The sequence below is a fragment of the Salmo salar genome, chromosome 22 (genome assembly GCF_965601325.2).
Source record: "Salmo salar chromosome 22, fSalSal1, whole genome shotgun sequence".
Classification (NCBI taxonomy): domain Eukaryota; kingdom Metazoa; phylum Chordata; class Actinopteri; order Salmoniformes; family Salmonidae; genus Salmo; species Salmo salar.
In genome coordinates, this window is record NC_138312.1 from 7099586 (window position 1) to 7122437 (window position 22852).

General features: G+C 42.9%; 1 protein-coding gene across 1 annotated transcript; it reads right to left on the reverse strand.

Moving 5' to 3' along the window:
- Positions 1-7847: 7847 nt before the first annotated feature.
- Positions 7848-20230, reverse strand: LOC106582672 (inhibin beta C chain). Its single transcript, XM_014165966.3, has 2 exons — positions 19396-20230; positions 7848-10684 (listed from the first exon to the last, which is right to left on the reverse strand). The coding sequence occupies exons 1-2, from the start codon at positions 19841-19843 to the stop codon at positions 9882-9884; spliced, it is 1251 nt and encodes a 416-aa protein (XP_014021441.1). The 5' UTR covers positions 19844-20230; the 3' UTR covers positions 7848-9881.
- Positions 20231-22852: the final 2622 nt, after the last annotated feature.

The following is a 22852-nucleotide window of genomic DNA, read 5'->3' on the forward strand; positions in this document are numbered from 1 at the left end:
CACGTCCAGCGTCTGGAGAGCGTTCATGGAACGTCTGGGGGTCTCGGTCAGCCTCACCTCAGGTTTTCACCCCGAGAGTAACGGGCAGGTGGAGGGAGTAAACCAGGATGTGGGTAGGTTTCTGCGGTCACATTGCCAGGATCGGCCGGGGGAGTGGGCGGTGTTCATCCCATGGGCAGATATGTGCCAAAACTCACTCTGCCACACCTCCACTAACATCTCTCCCTTCCAGTGCACACTGGGGTATCAGCTGGTTCTGGCACCTTGGCATCAGAGCGAGATCGAAGCTCCTGCGGTGGACGAATGGTTTAACTTCTTTGGGATAGGGGGCAGTATTGACACGGCCGGATAAAAAACGTACCCGATTTAATCTGGTTACTACTCCTGCCCACTAACTAGAATATGCATATAATTATTGGCTTTGGATAGAAAACACCCTAAAGTTTCTAAAACTGTTTGAATGGTGTCTGTGAGTATAACAGAACTCAAATGGCAGGCCAAAACCTGAGAAGATTCCATGCAGGAAGTGGCCAGGCCTGACAAGTTGTGTTTTATCCTGGCTCTTTTTATTGAAGACTGAGGATCTTTGCTCTAACGTGACACTTCCTATGGCTCCCATAGGCTCTCAGAGCCCGGGAAAAAGCTGAATGATATCGAGGCAGCCTCTGGCTGAAACACATTATCGCTTTTGGCAAGTGGCCGATCAGAGTACTATGGGCTTAGGCGCATGCCCGAGTCGACCCCATGCTTTATTTTCTTTCGTCTGTTTACCTAAACGCAGATTCCCGGTCGGAATATTATCGCTTTTTTATGAGAAAAATTGCATAAAAATTGATTTTAAACAGCGGTTGACATGCTTCGAAGTACGGTAATGGAATATTTAGAATTTTTTTGTCACGAATTGCGCCATGCTCATCACCCTTATTTACCCTTTCGGATAGTGTCTTGAACGCACGAACAAAACGCCGCTGTTTGGATATAACTATGGATTATTTTGAACCAAACCAACATTTGTTATTGAAGTAGAAGTCCTGGGAGTGCATTCTGACGAAGACAGCAAAGGTAATAACATTTTTCTTATAGTAAATGTGACTTTGCTGAGTGCTAAACTTGCTGGGTGTCTAAATAGCTAACCCTGTGATGCCGGGCTATCTATTGAGAATATTGCAAAATGTGCTTTCACCGAAAAGCTATTTTAAAATCGGACATATCGAGTGCATAGAGGAGTTCTGTATCTATAATTCTTAAAATAATTGTTATGCTCTTTGTGAACGTTTATCGTGAGTAATTTAGTAAATTCACCGGCAGTGTTCGGTGGGAATGCTAGTCACATGCTAGTCACATGCTAATGTAAAAAGCTGGTTTTTGATATAAATATGAACTTGATTGAACAAAACATGCATGTATTGTATAACATAATGTCCTAGGGTTGTCACCTGATGAAGATCATCAAAGGTTAGTGCTGCATTTAGCTGTGGTTTGGGTTTATGTGACATTATATGCTAGCTTGAAAAATGGGTGTCTGATTATTTCTGGCTGGGTACTCTGCTGACATAATCTAATGTTTTGCTTTCGTTGTAAAGCCTTTTTGAAATCGGACAGTGTGGTTAGATTAATGAGAGTCTTTAAAATGGTGTAAAATAGTCATATGTTTGAAAAATTGAAGTTTTTGCATTTTTTAGGTTTTTGAATAACGCGCCACGGGATTACACTGGCTGTTACGTAGGTGGGACGATTTGGTGCCACCTACCCTAGAGAGGTTAACACTTTTTTGGTTACTACATGATTCCATATGTGTTATTTCATCGTTTTGATCTCTTCACTATTATTCTATAATGTAGAAAATAGTAAAAATAAAGAAAAACCCTTGAATGAGTAGGTGTGTCCAAACTTCTGACTGGTAAGTCATCACGTAGGCCTACAGCCTTTTATCCACAATAAATCACTCTCTGGTGGGAAAATGCTCATATTGTTTCATCAAGAATTTAAAATATTCACATAGATCTTTTGCCAATTAGATGGAAACCTATTTTATCATTCCATCTCTCCTTGATTTACTATGTACAGTATCTGTCACCTGAAGGGATACATCCTGTATACATCCTGCACTGACATCTAAACCCTGTATTAGGGATTTGCGTTGGAGATTAAGTAGAGTGCTGCTGCCGGCCAGGATTAGGATTAGGGTTTTAGTGTCACAGTGTTGTGGGTCTCTGGGTTAGTGTGTCAGTATATCAGTGAGTCGCTAAGTTTGTTTCCACTGGAGCCCAATCTACTTTTCATGAATTCACTTCCTGGGGCAGTGTGTAGGCTACTCCTGCAGTGAATGCCTCACATGTCAACATAAAGCTACTGTCCTCAAACTGAAGAACACATACAGCACAGCCAACTGCATGGGCACAGATGGTTTTCATGTTATTATTTAACATATGTTTATCCCAAAGTGATTATTTATTATTGACATGTAAAATGTATGAATTTGCATCACTCAACAATACTTTTTAAATGGGGGGGGGGGGATTACGACCCTAGTTAAGCGCTCATAATGGAACGTTTTATCTCTATGCGTATTCTGACCTTCAGTTTAAGCATGGGAATAGTGTGCTATTCACCTGCTATTCATTCGGCGTGGAGTGGAGATCAAAGAAATGAAGGTGTGTCTACAGATACTCCGTATTCTGACCATGACTTACTTCCCTCATAATTCCACCACCTTTAAGTGCGAGGAAACCATAAATAAGTTAGAGCAAACATGCCAGTCCCAAGTTGAAAAAGCCTCTACTTTCTTTTTTTCAGATAGAAATAACAGCATTCTCTACGCACTGTAATTGATTGATTTATAGACCTGCCGAGTTGATGTGTACACTTTAAAATGTTTTTATTATATGCCCAGGCTTTTCTCTGTTTTATTTTACAATTTGTATCATGTTAAATGTTAGCCAGTATCGGAATCCACCATCAGTAATACCCACATACATTCATAACTGTCACTTAGTGATAGTTTCCTTGAATTGTAGCCTACATTTTGCATCATTCCATTCCGCTGACCTTTCTTTCCTCTGTCACGTCTGTGTAGTTGTTCCTGAGGGTTGCTAGCATTAGTGGATCATGTTACGCTAACATTGTGCAATAATTTGGGACATCTAGCCTATTTGAATCATTATGGAACTCAGACCAAAATTTGCCTAAATAATCTACCACAGGATTTCCCAAAGTTGGACCTAGGGGTCCCCCTGGGTGCACGTTTTGGTTTTTGCCCTAGCACTACACAGCTGATTCAAAATAGTAACTCATCATTCTCATGCTGAAACAAAAAAGGGCCTTCACCAAACTGTTGCCTCAAAGTTGAAGCACAGAATCGTCTAGAATGTCATGTAGGTCGTCATTACATGTCGGCTGTCATTGTAAATCAGAATTTGTTCTTAACTGACTTGCCTAGTTAAATAAAGGTTAAATAAAAAAATATGTATCCAAATGGCTTACTCATTTACCTAGCTCTTATCAATAGCTCAGGCTCTTATCAATTTGTAATTTAAAGTGCATGAAGAATGGTGTTATTTCTATCAGGAAAAATAAAGTAGATGTTGTTCCACTTGGAACCAACAGGTCGCTCCACCTTATTCCTTGTGCGCAAAGGTGGTGGAATTATGAGGGAATAAAGTCAAGGTCAGAAGAAGCGTAGAGAGAAAAGTGTATAAAAGGGCAATTATATTCAATTTCACTTGGGTCGGAATTCCCCTTGATTTTCAGTGCAAAAGAAAGACACTGAACAAAAATATAAACACAACATGTAAAGTGTTGGTCCCATGTTTCATGAGTTGAAATAAAAGATCCCAGAAATGTTCCATACACACAAAAAAACGAAAAGAAAATCATGATCAGCATGACTCAGTATGATTCCGCATTACACAGGTGAACCTTGTGCCGGGGACAATAAAAGACCACTCTAAAATGTGAAATTTTGTCAAACCACACAATGCCACAGATGTCTCAAGTTTTGATGAAGCTTGCAATTGGCATGCTGACTGCAGGAATGTCCATGTTGACAGAGAAATTAATGTCAATTGCTCCACCATAAGCCGCCTCCAATGATGTTTTAGAGAATTTGGCAGTTCGTGCAACCGCAGACCACGTGTATGACGTCGTGTGAGCGAGTGGTTTGCTGATGCCAGCGTTGTGAACAGAGGGCCCATGGTGGCGGTGGGATTATGGTATGGGCAGGCATAAGCTACGGACAATGAACACAATTGCATTTTATCGATGGCAATTTGAATGCAGAGAGATACCGTGACAAAATCCCGAGGCCCATTGTCGTGCCATTCATCCGCTGCCATCACCTGCTGTTTCAACATGATAATGCATGGCCCCATGTCATAAGGATCTGTACGCAATTCCTGGAAGCTGAAAATGCCTCAGTTCTTTCATGGCCTGCATACTCACCAGACATGTCACTCTTTGAGCATGTTTGGGATGCTCTGGATTGACGTGTACGACAGCGTGTTCCAGTACCAGCCAATATCCAGAAACTTCGCACAGCCATTGAAGAGGAGTGGGACAACATTCCAAAGGGCCACAATCAACAGCCTGATCAACTCTATGCAAAGGAGATGTTTCACGCTGCATGAGGCAAATGGTGGTCACACCAGATACTAACTGGTTTTCTGATCCATGCTCCTTCCTTTTTTTTGTATCTGTGACCAACAAATGTATGTCTGTATTCCTAGTCGTGAAATACATAGATTAGGGCCTAATTTATTTATTTCAGTCGACTGATTTCCTTATGTAACAGTATAGCTTCCGTCCCTCTCCTCGTCCCAACCTGGGCTTGAACCAGGGACCCTCTGCACACATCAACAACTGACACCCACGAAGCATCGTTACCCATCGCTCCACAAAAGCCATGGCCCTTGCAGCGCAAGGGGAACAACTACTTAAGGTCGCAGAGCGAGTGACGTCACCGATTGAAACGCTATTAGCGCGCACCACCGCTAACTAGCTAGCCATTTCACATCGGTTACACTTATATGAACTGTAACTCAGTAAAATCTTTGAAATTGAAACATGTTGCGTTCATATTTTTGTTCAGTATATATTACCAATGTATCCAACTGTGTATTTTGAAGAGCATATGATTGTAGAGAACTTGGTGTGATATGAAACACTACACTACTACATACCAGATAAACTTTCGGAAACTCCAGCAAACTGAGCGCGTCAACTGTTCCAAGTTTTATCATTCTAACTTTTCAACCTTTCGGCCTTCGCCAGGGCATTTACGTGCTGACCATAACCTATTTCTCTCTGACCTTTGGGGCCGGGTGCGGGCGGATGCATGATATGCTCACAGAGGCTGCTGGGTGCCAGAAATATGGGAACTATTTACCTGACAAACACAGATGGTCCATAAAACCACTTCCAGTATTTGTCCGGGCAAACACGCTCTTTGCCTTTCAGACGCTATTGATTTTCGTTTTTGAGATATATATATATATATATATATATATATATATATATATATATATATATATATATATACTGCTCAAAAAAATAAAGGGAACACTTAAACAACACATCCTAGATCTGAATGAAAGAAATAATCTTATGAAATACTTTTTTCTTTACATAGTTGAATGTGCTGACAACAAAATCACACAAAAATAATCAATGGAAATCCAATTTATCAACCCATGGAGGTCTGGATTTGGAGTCACACTCAAAATTAAAGTGGAAAACCACACTACAGGCTGATCCAACTTTGATGTAATGTCCTTAAAACAAGTCAAAATGAGGCTCAGTAGTGTGTGTGGCCTCCACGTGCCTGTATGACCTCCCTACAATGCCTGGGCATGCTCCTGATGAGGTGGCGGATGGTCTCCTGAGGGATCTCCTCCCAGACCTGGACTAAAGCATCCGCCAACTCCTGGACAGTCTGTGGTGCAACGTGGCGTTGGTGGATGGAGCGAGACATGATGTCCCAGATGTGCTCAATTGGATTCAGGTCTGGGGAACGGGCGGGCCAGTCCATAGCATCAATGCCTTCCTCTTGCAGGAACTGCTGACACACTCCAGCCACATGAGGTCTAGCATTGTCTTGCATTAGGAGGAACCCAGGGCCAACCGCACCAGCATATGGTCTCACAAGGGGTCTGAGGATCTCATCTCGGTACCTAATGGCAGTCAGGCTACCTCTGGCGAGCACATGGAGGGCTGTGCGGCCCCCCAAAGAAATGCCACCCCACACCATGACTCACCCACCGCCAAACCGGTCATGCTGGAGGATGTTGCAGGCAGCAGAACGTTCTCCACGGCGTCTCCAGACTCTGTCACGTCTGTCACGTGCTCAGTGTGAACCTGCTTTCATCTGTGAAGAGCACTGGGCGCCAGTGGCGAATTTGCCAATCTTGGTGTTCTCTGGCAAATGCCAAACGTCCTGCACGGTGTTGGGCTCTAAGCACAACCCCCACCTGTGGACGTCGGGCCCTCATACCACCCTCATGGAGTCTGTTTCTGACCGTTTGAGCAGACACATGCACATTTGTGGCCTGCTGGAGGTCATTTTGCAGGGCTCTGGCAGTGCTTCTCCTGCTCCTCCTTGCACAAAGGCGGAGGTAGCGGTCCTGCTACTGGGTTGTTGCCCTCCTACGGCCTCCTCCACGTCTCCTGATGTACTGGCCTGTCTCCTGGTAGCGCCTCCATGCTCTGGACACTACACTGACAGACACAGCAAACCTTCTTGCCACAGCTTGCATTGATGTGCCATCCTGGATGAGCTGCACTACCTGAGCCACTTGTGTGGGTTGTAGACTCCGTCTCATGCTACCACTAGAGTGAAAGCACCGCCAGCATTCAAAAGTGACCAAAACATCAGCCAGGAAGCATAGGAACTGAGAAGTGGTCTGTGGTCCCCACCTGCAGAACCACTCCTTTATTGGGGGTGTCTTGCTAATTGCCTATACTTTCCACCTGTTGTCTATTCCATTTGCACAACAGCATGTGAAATTTATTGTCAATCAGTGTTGCTCCCTAAGTGGACAGTTTGATTTCACAGAAGTGTGATTGACTTGGAGTTACATTGTGTTGTTTAAGTGTTCCCTTTATTTTTTTGAGCAGTGTATATATATATATACAAATAAATCCAATCACTGTCATAGTACTTTGCAGTTTAAATGTGGGAAGTTGAATTGTGTTACTGTCTTTTCAAAGAGAGTGGCTTAGAATTTTGTATTTTGATGAATATGTTTGAAGTCATAGCTGTGTAAACATTAAATGGGAAGTTGCCGAGTCATCACTTACCATTGACTATAATGCTATATGCAAATATGTCTAAAGCGTATTAGAAAACACTACAATTCTCCACACCAACTCATATTACATCATCCCATTCTGAATGATGTCTTTGCTGTCAATAAAAATATATATTCCACTGTGCCATAAATCCATGTTTGAATTATACTGTTTACAACAATAACAAAAATATGCAAATATTGATTTATGGGACAGTGGATATTTTTTTAAACAAAACTGAGTGCAGAGAAATCATTCAGAATGGGATTCTGATGTAATATGAGTTTAGAGTTTGTTTTTTGTAACATGCTTTAAACATTTTCATAACGCATTGTAGTCAAAAAGGCAAGTGATGACTCAGCAAAATGTGGACAACCAATTTTCTATGTAACAAAACAAAATACCCAAAAAACTACAAGGACAGAAAGAGTGAAAATAAGTCCACATGTAAATATTTTAGAATTTCCCCTTTAAGTTGCAGGGTTGTGTTGTTCTTTGTAAGCATTTTCTTTCTGGTAAAACAGGAAGTGCAACTCCTTGAGAAATCAATAACGTCATCAGTGTCAAGTCAAAAATATTTATTTGTTTTGTTTAAAATACATTTTCAATAGAATTACGGAATACAGTACAATAAGACATATAAAAAAAGAACATTTATTAATACAAATTATTCAAAATATCATGTAATATAAAATGACAATAGAATCTACTGGAATTGATATTCAATCAAAATGCTGGTGTCATTATCCAGTTACAGTATAGAGAAATTCTGTTTATCACAGATACAATATGAAGTTATATCAAGGGCCACACACTGTACATAAAGCAAGGGCTTACGAAAATAACCTGATAACAATATTTTTGCCATTATCATTGTTTTTAACATGCAGTGACTGAGTGCCAAAAATAGGAAAAGGCAGTAGAGAACAACCCGTTGCAGAATCTCATAAATATACAGTAAGCCGATAAAGTGCTCATGAAGAAATCATTGCCAATCATGAAAGTTATGTGAGGCTTTCTGTTTGGAAAAACATTCACTTTTTGGTCTCACAATCAACGGTATTAGTTATCATCATGGTACATTCCAGACTGCAGTACATGTTCCCTATGGAAGGATGGCTCCTCAATGTGACATACATTAAGCTCTAGGACAGGAGGACAGGAAGTGCTTGCAGAAAAACAATATAATGTTCTATCATTCTAATGTTCTAAGAGCCAGGAAGTGTTTGCTATAGGATCCTGAGGGTCATGCTAGCATATCATACTGCAATGCAATATGGGGACTTTTGCGCCATAGTCCAGGGTAGGGTAGGAAAGTCTACAGTACAGTATACACTGTTACTGTCAACCACACACAGATGAACACCATTAAGAAAGCAGCAAAGAGGTTTCAGCTTTAAACTTATCATACACACACATTATACCCATTTAGTGTAAACATTATAGCACGAAAACAAAGATAGACAGATACTTTATTTGCTTGAATGGATTAATCTAATGTGCATCAGCCCTAAACTTTAGATTTTGGAAAATGCAAACTCCAATGTTCCTTGGAGCATGCACATGCTTGCTGACCTATGTGTTTCATGGACCTTCACGTTCGCTGACACTGTGGCAATAGCTAAATGTTTGCTTGTACAGCTGAGTAATAACCTTGAGTTCATGCCGTCAAAGCCAGGCTGTTGCCTAACTGATTATCTGAGCAAATAATACAGTGCAGATGCTGATGAAACAATTTTTAACCTATCCACATCAGATATCTGCTCCTGTCTGGGTGGCTCCCCAGGAGTGAGATCTATTCCGATTATTTTAAAGCTTTTACTGCTGTCTTGTGTTGTATAAATCATCAGAATTGCATGAGTGCAATTGCATGAGTCTCTAGAACGTAGCTCCTCTATGGATCTCAAGAAAGTTTAGAATTCAGAATCAGAACACCCAATTTGCCTTCTAAATTACAAAACAGTGGGGAAGTCCAAATGCTCTGCAAGGTATGTAACTATACTCGTAATGGACTAGAAGGCAACTTTAAAATTAGTTTTTTTTTTTTTTTTTTTTTTTTTTTTACACTAGTGCGTACAATGGCACTGTATTATGATGGGCATTCTCAGTCGGATATGTATGTGGGATATGTGTGGAAGAAACAAAGTAAAAGAGTAAGCTCTGCTCCATTTCCCTTAGGTCCAGGCACTGACTGCATAAATCTTACTGTGTCTTTCTTAGCTCACCTCACGCTCACCAGTAATACAAAACACAAAGTATAAAAGGAAATACAATAATAACAGCTCGTAGTTTTACAGTAAATTTTCAAAAAGGAATAAAGGCGATATATGAATCTCTCTCCTCTTTCTGTCGTGTGCTATCTGTGTATGACCAATTGACTAAACAAACCCTTTGAGCACTCAGTACTACTATTGGCATTCAAAAACCCTCTATCGAATTGATGAAGACGGAATATCTTAAATTCTATACTGCATGATCGTGAAGTATGTATGTATGTGTTTGCATCTGTCTGTGCATGTGTGACACGTTCAATCTAGTCTTCTCAGACTAAAAGCATAACTAGCTGAATGTCTTGTCTTTCTCTTTCTTCTCTTTCTTTACGTACAGCCGCAGGACTCTACGATCATGTCAGGGACGTCGGTCTTGACGATGCTGTGCTGTGAGTTGAAGTAGACCATAGACAGAGGCCTGCGCTGGATGGGCACACAGCAGGAAGACACTGCTGTGTTGATGCCGTTGGCTTTGAGCTGGCTGAAGACTGTAGCGTGGAAGGAAGACGCGATGCCTGGAGACCCAGCCAGGGCCTGGGGACACTGGCCCATACAGTAATTCATGTGGTACCCTTCTGGAGCTATGATCCAGTCCTGCCACTGGATATCCTTGAACTTGACGTAGAAGTCCTTCTTGCAGCAGACCGTAACATCATCTCCGCACTGCAGGGACCTCTTCTGGAGGATGTGTTTGGGGTCCTCGCGGAGCCGCACCTGGGCCACCATGAACGGCTGGTGGGCCATGTCCATGGTCTTATCCAGCTCACATAGGTTCTGGCTAACGCCATTCTCCCCGTCTAACCCAGTCTCTGCGCAGGTGACTTCCAGCTGTAGCAGCCGCTGGCCCCCGTCCATGAACGCTTGCAGGGTGTGTGTAATGGGGAAGGTGTACCAGTTGCTCTTCTGCACATCCAGGATCTTCTCTAGGAGGAGGGTGCGGTTGGAGAAGCTTTCCCCAGGCCCGGAGAGGTAGATGTGGGCTGTGATGGTGGGGCGGGGCCCCGAGTTAGGGGCGTCAGAAGAGCGGACGTACAGCCACAGGGCTGACTGGAGCACCTGAATGCTGTGGCCTTGCTCCTGCAGGAACTGGAAGGTGAGGTGTGGCTGAGCACCAGTAGTGTCCATCTCATCTAGATCACAGAGAGAAGATACAGAGTGTGAGGATTGGTTTGTCATTTCATTACAATAAACAATATACCCGTAGGTGTATATATAATTTACTGTAAACCACGTGTCAAACTCATTCCATTGAGGGCTGAGTGTCTGGGGTTTTCGCTCCTCCCTTGTACTTGATTGATGAATTAAGGTCACTAATTAGTAAGGAACTCCTCACACCTGGTTGTCTAGGGCTTAATTGAAAGGAAAAAACAAAAACCTGCAGACACTAGGCCCTCCATGGAATGAGTTTGACAGCCCTGCAGTAACCCCATACCAGTCTTTCAGGGTAGTTCTAAGTGATGCCAATATTTTTCATATAAGTTCACAAGTCACAGCATGTTATTTATTTAAGCAAAGATACAATCTCAAAATACGTAATATATCACACTAATTGAAGTGTCCTGGATTTACCTTAACTATGTTACTTCATCCAGGTTCAAAATTGAAATCAAATCATTAATCGTTTCAATTGGAATGAGGTCAAATAGAATGAAGTGAGCTAAAGCTTGAGGTACAGATGTCGGATCTTAATATTTAATTGCAGGAGGAAAATAATCCTGGAGGATTTTAATGGACATGTAATATTTAGAATTGCCACCAGGGGGCAGCTGGAAGCAATGTTTGGAGCCTATACAATAACTTTGACCACAGGTTCACTGGGTGTCAGTTCAAGTAGCCTATGTAGGCTACGTGCAGGCTACAGCAGGTCTCATGTGAATTCTTATGTGGAATATAATAAATTGGCAATGTTTGTAGGGGGAAGATGTATTTTTCATTAGGGAAAATCGTTTTTTTTAGATAAATTATTTTATTATATATTGAAGGCAAGCAATAAGCGAAATAAATTCATGGTTATCTCAGGTCCAGCGGGTACAGACACTGACAATGGCACACATATGCCAGAGTAGGCATGGCTTCAAATCTGGCCCACTACTGCCCTTTAAATTTAAGGAACTAGTACTTTACTAGTTACTCTCTGAAGGCTGTACTTTTACTCAAGTAATTTCTGAATGAAGCAACTTACTTTTTACTCTGTTACATTATACCAAATAACTTCAGTTACATAGTCAGATGTTTTTTTTTTTTACACATTAATCGATACTATTGGTTCCCCTTTACATCTGTATGAACGCTTCACAACCCCTTGACCAATGAAATGTATTCAAAAGTGCTCGTCATCAAAACTCTTCAGTCCATTGGCTCTCAAAGTTGTCCGTCAAACCAAGTTTTATATCCAGGATATTTTTGTTCTTGGGTTCTTAGCCAGACGCGATCAAAAGAAAGTTACACTTTAATTACCTTCAGCCTTTGTAATATTATAGATTTCTGGAGTAAGATAAATATTTATAAGATATATTTCTGCTGTTGAAATTGTGTTTCGTGGACTAGTTAACTCGTTTTGGCTAATCCACAATCTGACAAAGTTTAATCTCCTGTTTTTAGCTCCCCATATGATCTGTTTGTTGGCCAACTAGCCAACTTGTCATTGGCATAAAGAGTGAACAGATTAATCGGATGTGTGTGGCAATAGCTAACTAGCTATCACATTAGGTTGCCAAACTGGCTAAGATAGCTAGCTGCAGTGTCAACCATGTAGCTAGCTAATGTAAACTAGATCAATGGGTCAGCGTTAAATCCGTTTTTTTTGGGGGGGGGGGGGGGAGGGGATTTTTATTTACAGCTTGTAGCGGCACAACCGAGAGGGAGGAAAATGGGCCAGGCAAGAAAAGAAAATACCCTTCAAAGTGGAAAGGACAGGTTCGGAAGTAGGAGGGTAAATCCAGTTTTGTCTAGAAGGGATACAGCTTTTGTCAAAAATGTACTTTATGTAGCAGGTTAGGAGGATTAGGGTTACATTTAGTGTTAGCTAAAATGCACAAAAAAATATACTTTTAACTTAAATTTTATTCCATGGTGAAATGTGTTTGATTTGCATATTAGTAACATGATTCAAAGTGAAATTTCGGTATTGATTGTTTGACTGTTGTAACATTTGTAACAATTAAACATCACACTTGGTTAAAATCTTTTTAGTATGAATAAATGAATAAATATAAATGAAATTATATGGTGAAATATATTTTCATTAATGCTATTGAAATCGTAAAATTATTCCAATGTATCGACTACCATATACAGTGCAAAGTATTCAGACCCCTTGCCTTTTTTCATTTTTTTACGTTACAGCCTTATTCTAAAATTGATTAAATAAATACAAATCCTCAATCTACACACAATAGCCCATAATGTCAAAGCAAAAACTGTTTTTTAGAAATGTAGAAATTGAGCTCAGGTGCATCCTGTTTCCATTGATCATCCTTGAGATGTTTCTACAACTTTATTGGAGTCCACCTGGGGTAAATTCAATTGATTGGACATGATCTGAAAAGGCAGACACCTGTCTATTTAAGGTCCCACAGTTGACAGTGCATGTAAGAGCAAAAATCAAGCTATGAGACTGAAGGAATTGTCCGTAGAGCTCTGAGACGACAGGATTGTGTCGAGGCACAGATCTGGAGAAGCGTACCAAAAAATGTCTGCAGCATTGAAGTTCCCCAAGAACACAGTGGCCTCCATTCTTAAATAGAAGAAGTTTGGAACCATCTAGAACTGGCCGCACGGCCAAATTAAGCAATCGGTGGAGAAGGGCTTTGGTCAAGGAGGTGAACAAGAAACCGATGGTCACTCTGACAGAGCTCCAGAATTACTCCCTAACTATAACATTTTCCGACAAGATAGAACTGCCAAAGTGGGCGGAGTAGGAATCTACTGCAGAGATAGCCTGCAGAGTTCTGTCATACTATCCAGGTCTGTGCCCAAACAATTCGAGCTTCTTCTTTTAAAAATCCACCTTTCCAGAAACAAGTCTCTCACCAGTGCCGCTTGTTATAGACCCCCGTCAGCCCCCAGCTGTGCCCTGGACACTGTATGTGAATTGATCGCCCCCCATCTATCTTCAGAATTTGTACTGTTAGGTGACCTAAACTGGGACTTGCATAACACCCCGGCCGTCCTACAATCTAAGCTAGGTGCCCTCAATCTCACACAAATTATCAAGGAACCTACCAGGTACAACCCTAAATCCATAACCATGGGCACCCTCTTAAATATCATCCTGACCAACTTGCCCTCTAAATACACATCTGCTGACTTCAACAAGGATCTCAGTGATCACTGCCTCATTGACTGCATGCATAATGGGTCCGCGGTCAAACGACCACCCCTCATCACTGTCAAATGCTCCCTAAAACACTTCAGCGGGCAGGGATTTCTAACCAACCTGGCCCAGGTATCCTGGAAGGATATTAACCTCATCCCATCAGTAGAGGATGCCTGGTTGCTCTTCAAAAGTGCTTTCCTCTCCATCTTAAATAAGCATGCCCCGTTCAAAAAATGTAGAACTAAGAGCAGATATAACCCTTGGTTCACCCTAGACTTGACTGCCCTTGACCAGCACAAAAACATCCTGTGGTGTTCTGCATTAGCATCGAATAGCCCCCGCGATATGCAACTCTTCAGGGAAGTCAAGAATCAATATACTCAGTCAGTTAGAAAAGCTAAGGCTAGCTTTTTCAAACAGAAATTTGCTTCCAGTAGCACTAATTCCAAAAAGTTTTGGGACACTGTAAAGTCCATGGAGAATAAGTGCACCTCCTCCCAGCTTCCCACTGCCATGAGGATAGGAAACAATGTCACCACCAACAATCTACAAAAATGTAATAATTTTAATAAGCATTTTTTCCATGCTTTCCACCTGGCGACCCCTACCCCGGCCAACACCTCAGCAGCAAGAGCGGCAAAATCTGGATCCCTACAAATCAGCTGGGCTAGACAATCTGGACCCTCTCTTTCTAAAATGATCCGCCGAAATTGTTGCAAACCCTATTACACCTCTCTTTTGTATCGTCTGAGATCCCTAAAGATTGGGAAGCTGCTGCGGTCATCCCCTTTTCAAAGGGGGAGACACCTTAGACCCAAACTGTTATAGACCTATATCCATCCTGCTTGCCTTTCTAAATCTTTGAAAGCCAAGTTAATCAACAGATCATCGACCGTTTCGAATTCCACTGTACCTTCTCCACTATGCAATCTGGTTTCCGAGCTGGTCATGGGTGAACATCAGCCACGCTCAAGGTCCTAAACGATATCATAACCGCCATCGATAAAAGACAGTACTGTGCAGCCGTCTTCATTGACCTGGCCAAGGCTTTCGACTCTGTCAATTACCGCATTCCTATCGGCAGACTCAATAGCCTTGGCTTCTCAAATGACTGCCTCGCCTGGTTCACCAATTACTTCTCTGATAGAGTTCAGTGTGTCAAATCGGAGGGCCTGTTGTCCGGAAGTCTGGCAGTCTCTATGGGGGTGCCCACAGGGCTCAATTCTCAGGCCGACTCTTTTCTCTGTTTATATCAATATGTCGCTCTTGCTGCTGGTGATTCTCTGATCCACATCTACGCAGACAACGCCATTCTGTATACATCTGGCCCTTCTTTGGACACTGTGATAACAAACCTCCAAACGAGCTTCACTGCCACACAACACTCCTTCCGTGGCCTCCAACTGCTTTTAAATGCTAGTAAAACTAAATGCATGCCTTTCAACCGATCGCTGCCCGCACCCGCCCGCCCGACTAGCATCACTACTCTGGACGGTTCTGACCTAGAATATGTGGACAACTACAAATACTTAGATGTCTGGCTAGACTGTAAACTCTCCTTCCAGACTCACATTAAGCATCTCCAATCCGAAGTTAAATCTAGAATCGCTTCCTATTTCACAAAAAAGCCTCCTTCGTTAATGCTGCCAAACATACCCTCGTAAAACTGACTATCCTACCAATCCTTGACTTCGGCGATGTAATTTACAAAATATCCTCCAACACACTACTCAGCAAACTGGATGTAGTCTATCACAGTGCTGTCCGTTTTATCACCAAAGCCACATATACTACCCACCACTGTGACCTGTATGCTCTCGTTGGCTGGCCCTCACTACATATCCGTCGCCAAGCCCACTGAGTCACGTCCTGACCAGTATAGGGGCTATTTGTTATTGTAGGTTGGTCAGGACGTGGCAGGGGGTGTTTGATTTATGTGGTTCAGGGTGTGTTTTGTGTATGTGTTTAGGTAGAGGGGGTATTTGATTTATTAGTCCGGGGTTTGTTAGTCTATGTTCTATGTTAGTATATTTTCTATGTTCTATCTAGTCTTTTGTATTTCTATGTGTAGTTAATTGGGGTTGGACCTTCAATTGGAGGCAGCTGGTTATTGTTGCCTCTGATTGAGGGTCCTATAATTAGGAGTTTGTTTTCATGGGTTTTTTTGTGGGAGATTGTGCTTGTTTAGCTGTATGCCTGACAAGACTGTCCAGTTCGTTTGTGTTTTGTATACATTTATTGTGTTTCCCTTCTTCAACAAATAAAAAGAAGATGAGTATATATTTTCCCTCTGCGTCTTGGTCTTTACCCTACGACACCCGTGACAGAATCTCCCACCAACCACGGACCAAGCAGCGGAGAAGGGAGCAGCAACAATGCCCAGTAAAATCATGGACATGGGAGGAAATTCTGGATGGGGCTGGACCATGGCACCAGGCTGGGGAATATCGTCGCCCACCGGAGGAGATAGAGGCAGCCAAGGCGGAGCGGCGTTGGTATGGGTAGTTTGGCGGGGACAGGATTGAGCCGCAAGCCAACTCCCCGTGCTTATTATGGGAAGCAACTGGAGAGGAGAGTGACGGAGTATGCGGAAGTGTGCACGATCTTGCCCATGCGCACGCACAGTCCGCTGCGAGCGATCCCAGCCCCTCGCAAGTGCCGTGCTAGAGTAGGCATCCAGCCTGGAAGGAGGATGCCTGCACAGCGCATCTGGCCACCAGTGCGCCTCCTAGGCCCAGGCTACCCTACGCCTGCTCTAAGCACGGCAACCATCAGGCCTCTGCACAGCCCAGTTCGCCCTGTACCAGCACTCCGCTTGTGCAGGGCTGCTATTTCCATCCAGCCAGGACGGGTTGTGCAAGAGGAGTGCTCCAGACCTCCAGTGCTTACCCATGTCCTGGTGTATCCAGTTCCTGCTTCTCATGCTGACCCTGAGGTGTGTAGTCTGGCGTCTCCTAAATCAGCACCACGCACCAGGCTTCCAGTGCGTCAGCCCAGTCCAACTCGTCCTGTTCCTGCTCCCCGCACTAGCCCTGAGGTGCATGTCCCCAGTCTGGTACCTCCACTACCAGCCCCACGCATTAGGCTTCCAGTGTGTCAGCCCAGTCCTAGTCCAGAGTGCCCGGCAACAGTACCTCGTCCAGAGTGCCCGGCAACAGTACCTCGTCCAGAGTGCCCGGCAACAGTACCTCGTCCAGAGTGCCCGGCAACAGTACCTCGTCCAGAGTGCCCGGCAACAGTACCTCGTCCAGAGTGCCCGGCAACAGTACCTCGTCCAGAGTGCCCGGCAACAGTACCTCGTCCAGAGTGCCCGGCAACAGTACCTCGTCCAGAGTGCCCGGCAACAGTACCTCGTCCAGAGTGTCTGGCAACAGTACCTCGTCCAGAGTGTCCGGCAACAGTGTCTAGTCCGGCACCGAGTGAGACGGCCTACTGTCCGGCACCGAGTGAGACGGCCTACTGTCCGGCACCGAGTGAGACGGCCTACTGTCCGGCACCGAGTGAGACGGCCTACTGTCCGGCACCGAGTGAGACGGCCTACAGTCCAGAGCTCCTAGAGTCTCCCTACAGTCCAGAGCTCTCAGAGCCCAGTCTAGGGTCTTCAGTGACTGGCCTCAGGCAGAGGTATGCAGTGGGGGTGGTTTGGTCCGGTAGGGGATTAAGGCCTGAGCCTAAGCCACCTCCACTGTAGGAGGTTTGGGGAGGGGGGGTGTAGCACAGGAGCCGTCGGTGATGGCAGCCACCCTCCCTTCCCTCCCTTTAGATTTGAGATGTATTTTTTGGGGGTTCTTTTTGGTTATTTGTGTGAGGTGCATCCGGGGTCTGCACCTTTGGGGGGGGGGGGGGTACTGTCACGTCCTGACCAGTATAGGGGCTATTTGTTATTGTAGTTTGGTCAGGACGTGGCAGGGGGTGTTTGATTTGTGGTTCTGGGTGTGTTTTTTGTGTGTGTTTAGGTAGAGGGGGTATTTGATTTATTAGTCCGGGGTTTGTTAGTCTATGTTCTATCAAGTCTTTTGTATTTCTATGTGTAGTTAATTGGGGTTGGACCTTCAATTGGAGGCAGCTGGTTATTGTTGCCTCTGAGGGTCCTATAATTAGGAGTTTGTTTTCATGGTTTTTTTGTGGGAGATTGTGCTTGTTTAGCTGTGTGCCTGACAAGACTGTCCAGTTCGTTTGTGTTTTGTATACGTTTATTGTGTTTCCCTTCTTCACCAAATAAAAAGATTAGTATATATTTTCCCGCTGCGTCTTGGTCTTTACCCTACGACACCCGTGACACACTGGCTCCAGGTCATCTATAAGTCTTTGCTAGGTAAAGCCCTGCCTTATCTCAGCTCACTGGTCACCATAGCAACACCCACTGATAGCACACGCTCCAGCAGGTATATTGCACTGGTCATCCCCAAAGCCAACACTTCCTTTGGCTGCCTTTCCTTACAGTTCTCTGCTGCCAATGACTGGAACGAATTGCAAAAATCTCTGAAGCTGGAGTCTTATATCTCCCTCTCTAACTTTAAGCATCAGCTGTCAGAGCAGCTTACCGATCACTGCACCTGTACACAGCCAATCTGTAAATAGCACACCCGACTACCTCATCCCCATGTTATTACTTACCCTCTTGCTCTTTTGCACCCCAGTATCTCTACTTGCACATCGTCATCTGCATATGTATCACTCCAGTATTAATGCTAAATTGTAATTATTTTCGCCTCTATGGCCTATTTATTGCCTACCTCCCTACACTTCTATATTTGCACACACTGTACATAGATCTTTATATTTTTCGTTTGTGTTATTGACTGTACATTTGTTTGTGTAACTCTGTGTTGTTGTTTTTGTCACACTGCTATGCTTTATCTTGGCCAGGTCGCAGTTGTAAATGAGAACTTGTTCTCAACTGGCCTACCTGGGTAAATAAAGGTAAAAATAACATAAAAAATTTAATACAGAGATTACAGAGGAGTATAGTGTGCAGTGATGTGTCCTTTATTGAGCAGTGGTGGCAAATCTTATGGCGGAATATTAAAGAACATCTAGCAGCTCGAGAGCACCCTTTCCTGCCGATGTATAAATTACATCTCTGTAATCTAGCATGGATAGGATGGCCATCTGATTAATAAATACAATAAGAAAGGAAGCATATTAAACTAAATTGAGGGTCTTCAATTTAAGTTCAGAATAATACAAAATGTTCTGAGACCAGTTTGAATCACTAAGTTCATTTGAATTTCCTGACGCATCTGGAAAATTATTGCCAACAAAATAGTGATCAAGTTAAGATTAGACATCTGTAGGCCTACCTTGATATTCCCCAGTTCTCAAGTCAGGGTTTCAATGTAAATGTCTGAGCTCAGTATTTTAATTGACATGGCTTATTTCAATTTTTCCAAAAGCGCATTCGATTCACTCAGTAGTCTACATTGGAGGTAATAACCAAACACCAAATAAAGTCCATAAGAAAGTAAACAATAGTGACACTAGTGTAGGCTACACTATAATGTTCAAAATAACTTAACTTACCCATTTCTGCGAAGCTCACGATTTCATATCCCTGATCTTTTGTATCATTGATCTTAATTTCAAGTTCAATGGTGCCGTCCGGTCTGACTCGCCCCGCGTGCAGTTTGCGGAGAGCCGTGATAAGCGCAGCGCGGGACACAGTCGAGGTGATGTTCGGTCTCTCTTTCAGGTGCAGCTTGTTCAAGATCTGTTGCTTGGCGATCTCAACCAGGAGCCTCTGCTCCGAATCCTTCTCCATCGGCGGAATGCCACAAGACGCGCAGCCAGGCGTGGTCCCTGCGGTGGTCGCAGCCTCCAGTCCCTTCACCAGCAGAGACGTCATCAATGAAAACATTAGAAATGTGGAAGAAGAAGAGAATAGCATGTTGGTGGGCTCTCTAGACACATGGATACTATGTATTTTAGAGGCAGGCGCAAGTGTAAGATCCGATAATATTAAAGAGGGCATGTTTGAAAAAGTTGTTCTTCGAGTTGCTTTGGATGCTGATATATTTGCATTCAACAAGTTCCTGAACTGTTCCAGTCAGTGGGACCTTGTTCCTGCAGGTGGATACCTCGAAGACAAGGATGAGAGAGCGTGAGTGGTACTTCAACACCTAATGATGCTCCACATAACCGGGGTAATCCACCAAAGGTTGTGACACTTTATAGGGACACACCAATGAGCGCTTCAAGGAAATGACAGGCACTGTATCTGACTCTCTCTGACAGGACACACACAAACACAAAAAAAGCATGGCACATGCGCTTTAGCGCACAGTGATCAATTTGGCCACATTATTACGCACAGTGCTTTGAAGGATAAGAGAGGGTATATTATCGATCACAGTCATCACTACACTATATCACCGAATAATAAACTCCAGTTGCCAAACACTTATGGCATGCCACGTAGACCAGTAAGCTTAAGCAACTTTGACGCGTCATTATTTGAATAATGGCATGGAGCCAAGGTATTACTCAGCGCGACGCGTCACGAACTGTGAACTTTACCCCAGGTAATTATCCCTCTTTTTACTCAAGCTCCGTCTGATCAGATAGCTTGATAATGTAAATCAGCACATGTAGGCCTACAATAAATATGATGCAATCAATTAGGCCTATTGCTCTGTCGGGAAGGTTTCTACAGAGGGAGGGTCCCGTATCGATAACTGAAGTAGACTCTCTCAATTAGAACTTGAAATTGTACTTATGTTCAGGGTCTGAATTGGATGGTCAATATTATGGGCTATGTGCACTTTAAAAAAGGCTTGCCTTTTTACCCAAATGCAAAATGGTGTCCAATATACTCACATTACACAGTTCGAAGTTATTAATGGCTCCATGGTGAACAAGCATTGCTGCAATTGGCTTGAAAGGGGATTGATAGAGATAAGCAGCTATTCATGCAATGTTAGCGCAGTATTATCCAGCATCTACAAGAGATTATGAATAAAAGACAGATTTTGTACCAAGCATATTTCTGTGAATGTAGGCCTTGGCCAATAGACCTGCCTCTGCCTGCCCACTCACTGCACACTAACACCATAAATAATCTATCTGAACCAGGTCAATGACATTCACAATAACAGCTCAATAGAAGACACTCACATAGTACAACCAACTATCCTAAATTGTAGGCCTATGTGTCAACGAAATTCAAAAGTATTATGCTGGTGGATGAACATTGGCCAAGAGACTCATTTCTGATTTGAGCCCTAGTGGAACCAGGGGTGTAGTCCTATAATAATTCACATGGTTATTTTATCACGTCTCAATACTTGCCTTGCATGATTGCCATCTCTGTTCAGCTTTTATTACGTTCCACTCCTTGCCACTCCAATCATTGGTCAAATGATTCTTTGGCAAATGACTGGAATGGACTGGAGTGGAATGTTCGCTAAAAAGACTGGTACCCAGACTTGTACTTCCTCGCCACCATGTGGGGAGTTGTGGATACTAGAATGAAACTACAACAGGCATCGCAACACTAGAGGCTACCGAAAGGTACACATTTTATTAGTGTGGCTTGTGAAAGGTCATTTTTTGCTCGCGCTACAGACAGCTAAATCGGTCCGCTAATACATGACTAGTAAATGCCTAGTGCACAACTTTTGTAAAGAAAATATGTATCACAAACATTTTGGGGGGATTTCTACGGTGTGCTGCAGCACTCTCGTCACCCCTATTTCCAGCAGCTATGCACTTAAATATTGTAAGAATTATTTCTGACTGCTTATTATTATTGTGAGGCTTGAGAAGCAAAATACCCAGCTTCAATCTTCGAAATTCTTCTTTAGAGCGCTACTCCTCTTACACAGTTTAATCTAGAAACGCCGTTCAAACTTTATCACGTGTAGAATGGTCACGCTTAAGTTGCTTGAATACAACTTTTTGATATATTTTCAACTTTTTTAAATATGAAACTTTTTGTCCTTTTTGACCTTCATCCACTTTCATGGCATTTCCTCGACATTCTAAAGCTCCCCATTGTGACATGATCACTTCCAACTTCCATCCACTGTCAATCCAACTTTTGATGCATATCATTTACTTTAACCACTTTGCAACAATTTAGACAAAAAGTTAGAGCGTTTACGTCTTCGTCTACTTCTCTGTTACTCAAATCTGGCGTTTGAACAAAAAATGATATTCTGAGAAAAATGTTACAGTTGTTTTAGTAACCCCATCAACAACATTTTCTGTAACTGTTTTACACACAACTGCTGTTTTGACCACTCCCCCAAAAGTCAAAAACATAGAGGGTGGGTTGCACCAACATGGATTAACTCTTAAACTGGGTTAAATCAAGGTTTATCTATTAATCTTGTTGCACCACATTTTAAACCTAGTTTTAAATTAATCCAAGTTAAATCCTTCCTCTAATTTAGGTTTTCACTTAAAACCTAGATTCATTTTAAGCCTGTTGCTCAGTGAATAAAAACAAATAAAACAATAAAAACTTAGATTGGAGAGTAATTCTAAACTGCCACCTGAGGTAGTTTGACTGATAAAACGGCAGCATGTCCAGGGGCGGAAATCCCGGGGGGACACACGACCCCCCCATCCTGGGAAAAATATGATTTGTCCCCCCCAATATATCACTGAAACATAACTATGTAATTTAAATAATATTAATAATACGCAATGAAAGCAATTTTGCTGATTATAGACACTTAATAGCGCGTTTTTAAGTTTCAAAAGATTGCGACCCCCCCACCCTTTGCCTCACAATGGTTTGATCCACTGCCAGTTCCTTAGCTTGCTATGTAACAGAGAGGTCGTATCTACTGTCTGAAAGGCACTCAATGCACGTAACTGACGTGAGGTTAATCCAGTCAATCGCGCACACACACTAGCTGAATATGCAGAGCTAGCACGCAAATATTAACTATTAAGCTAGCTAGTACCTATTCCATTTATGTGGCGTCGTCAAAGATGGAATCTTTGCTATCGTCAATTTATTCCAAGATCAGCA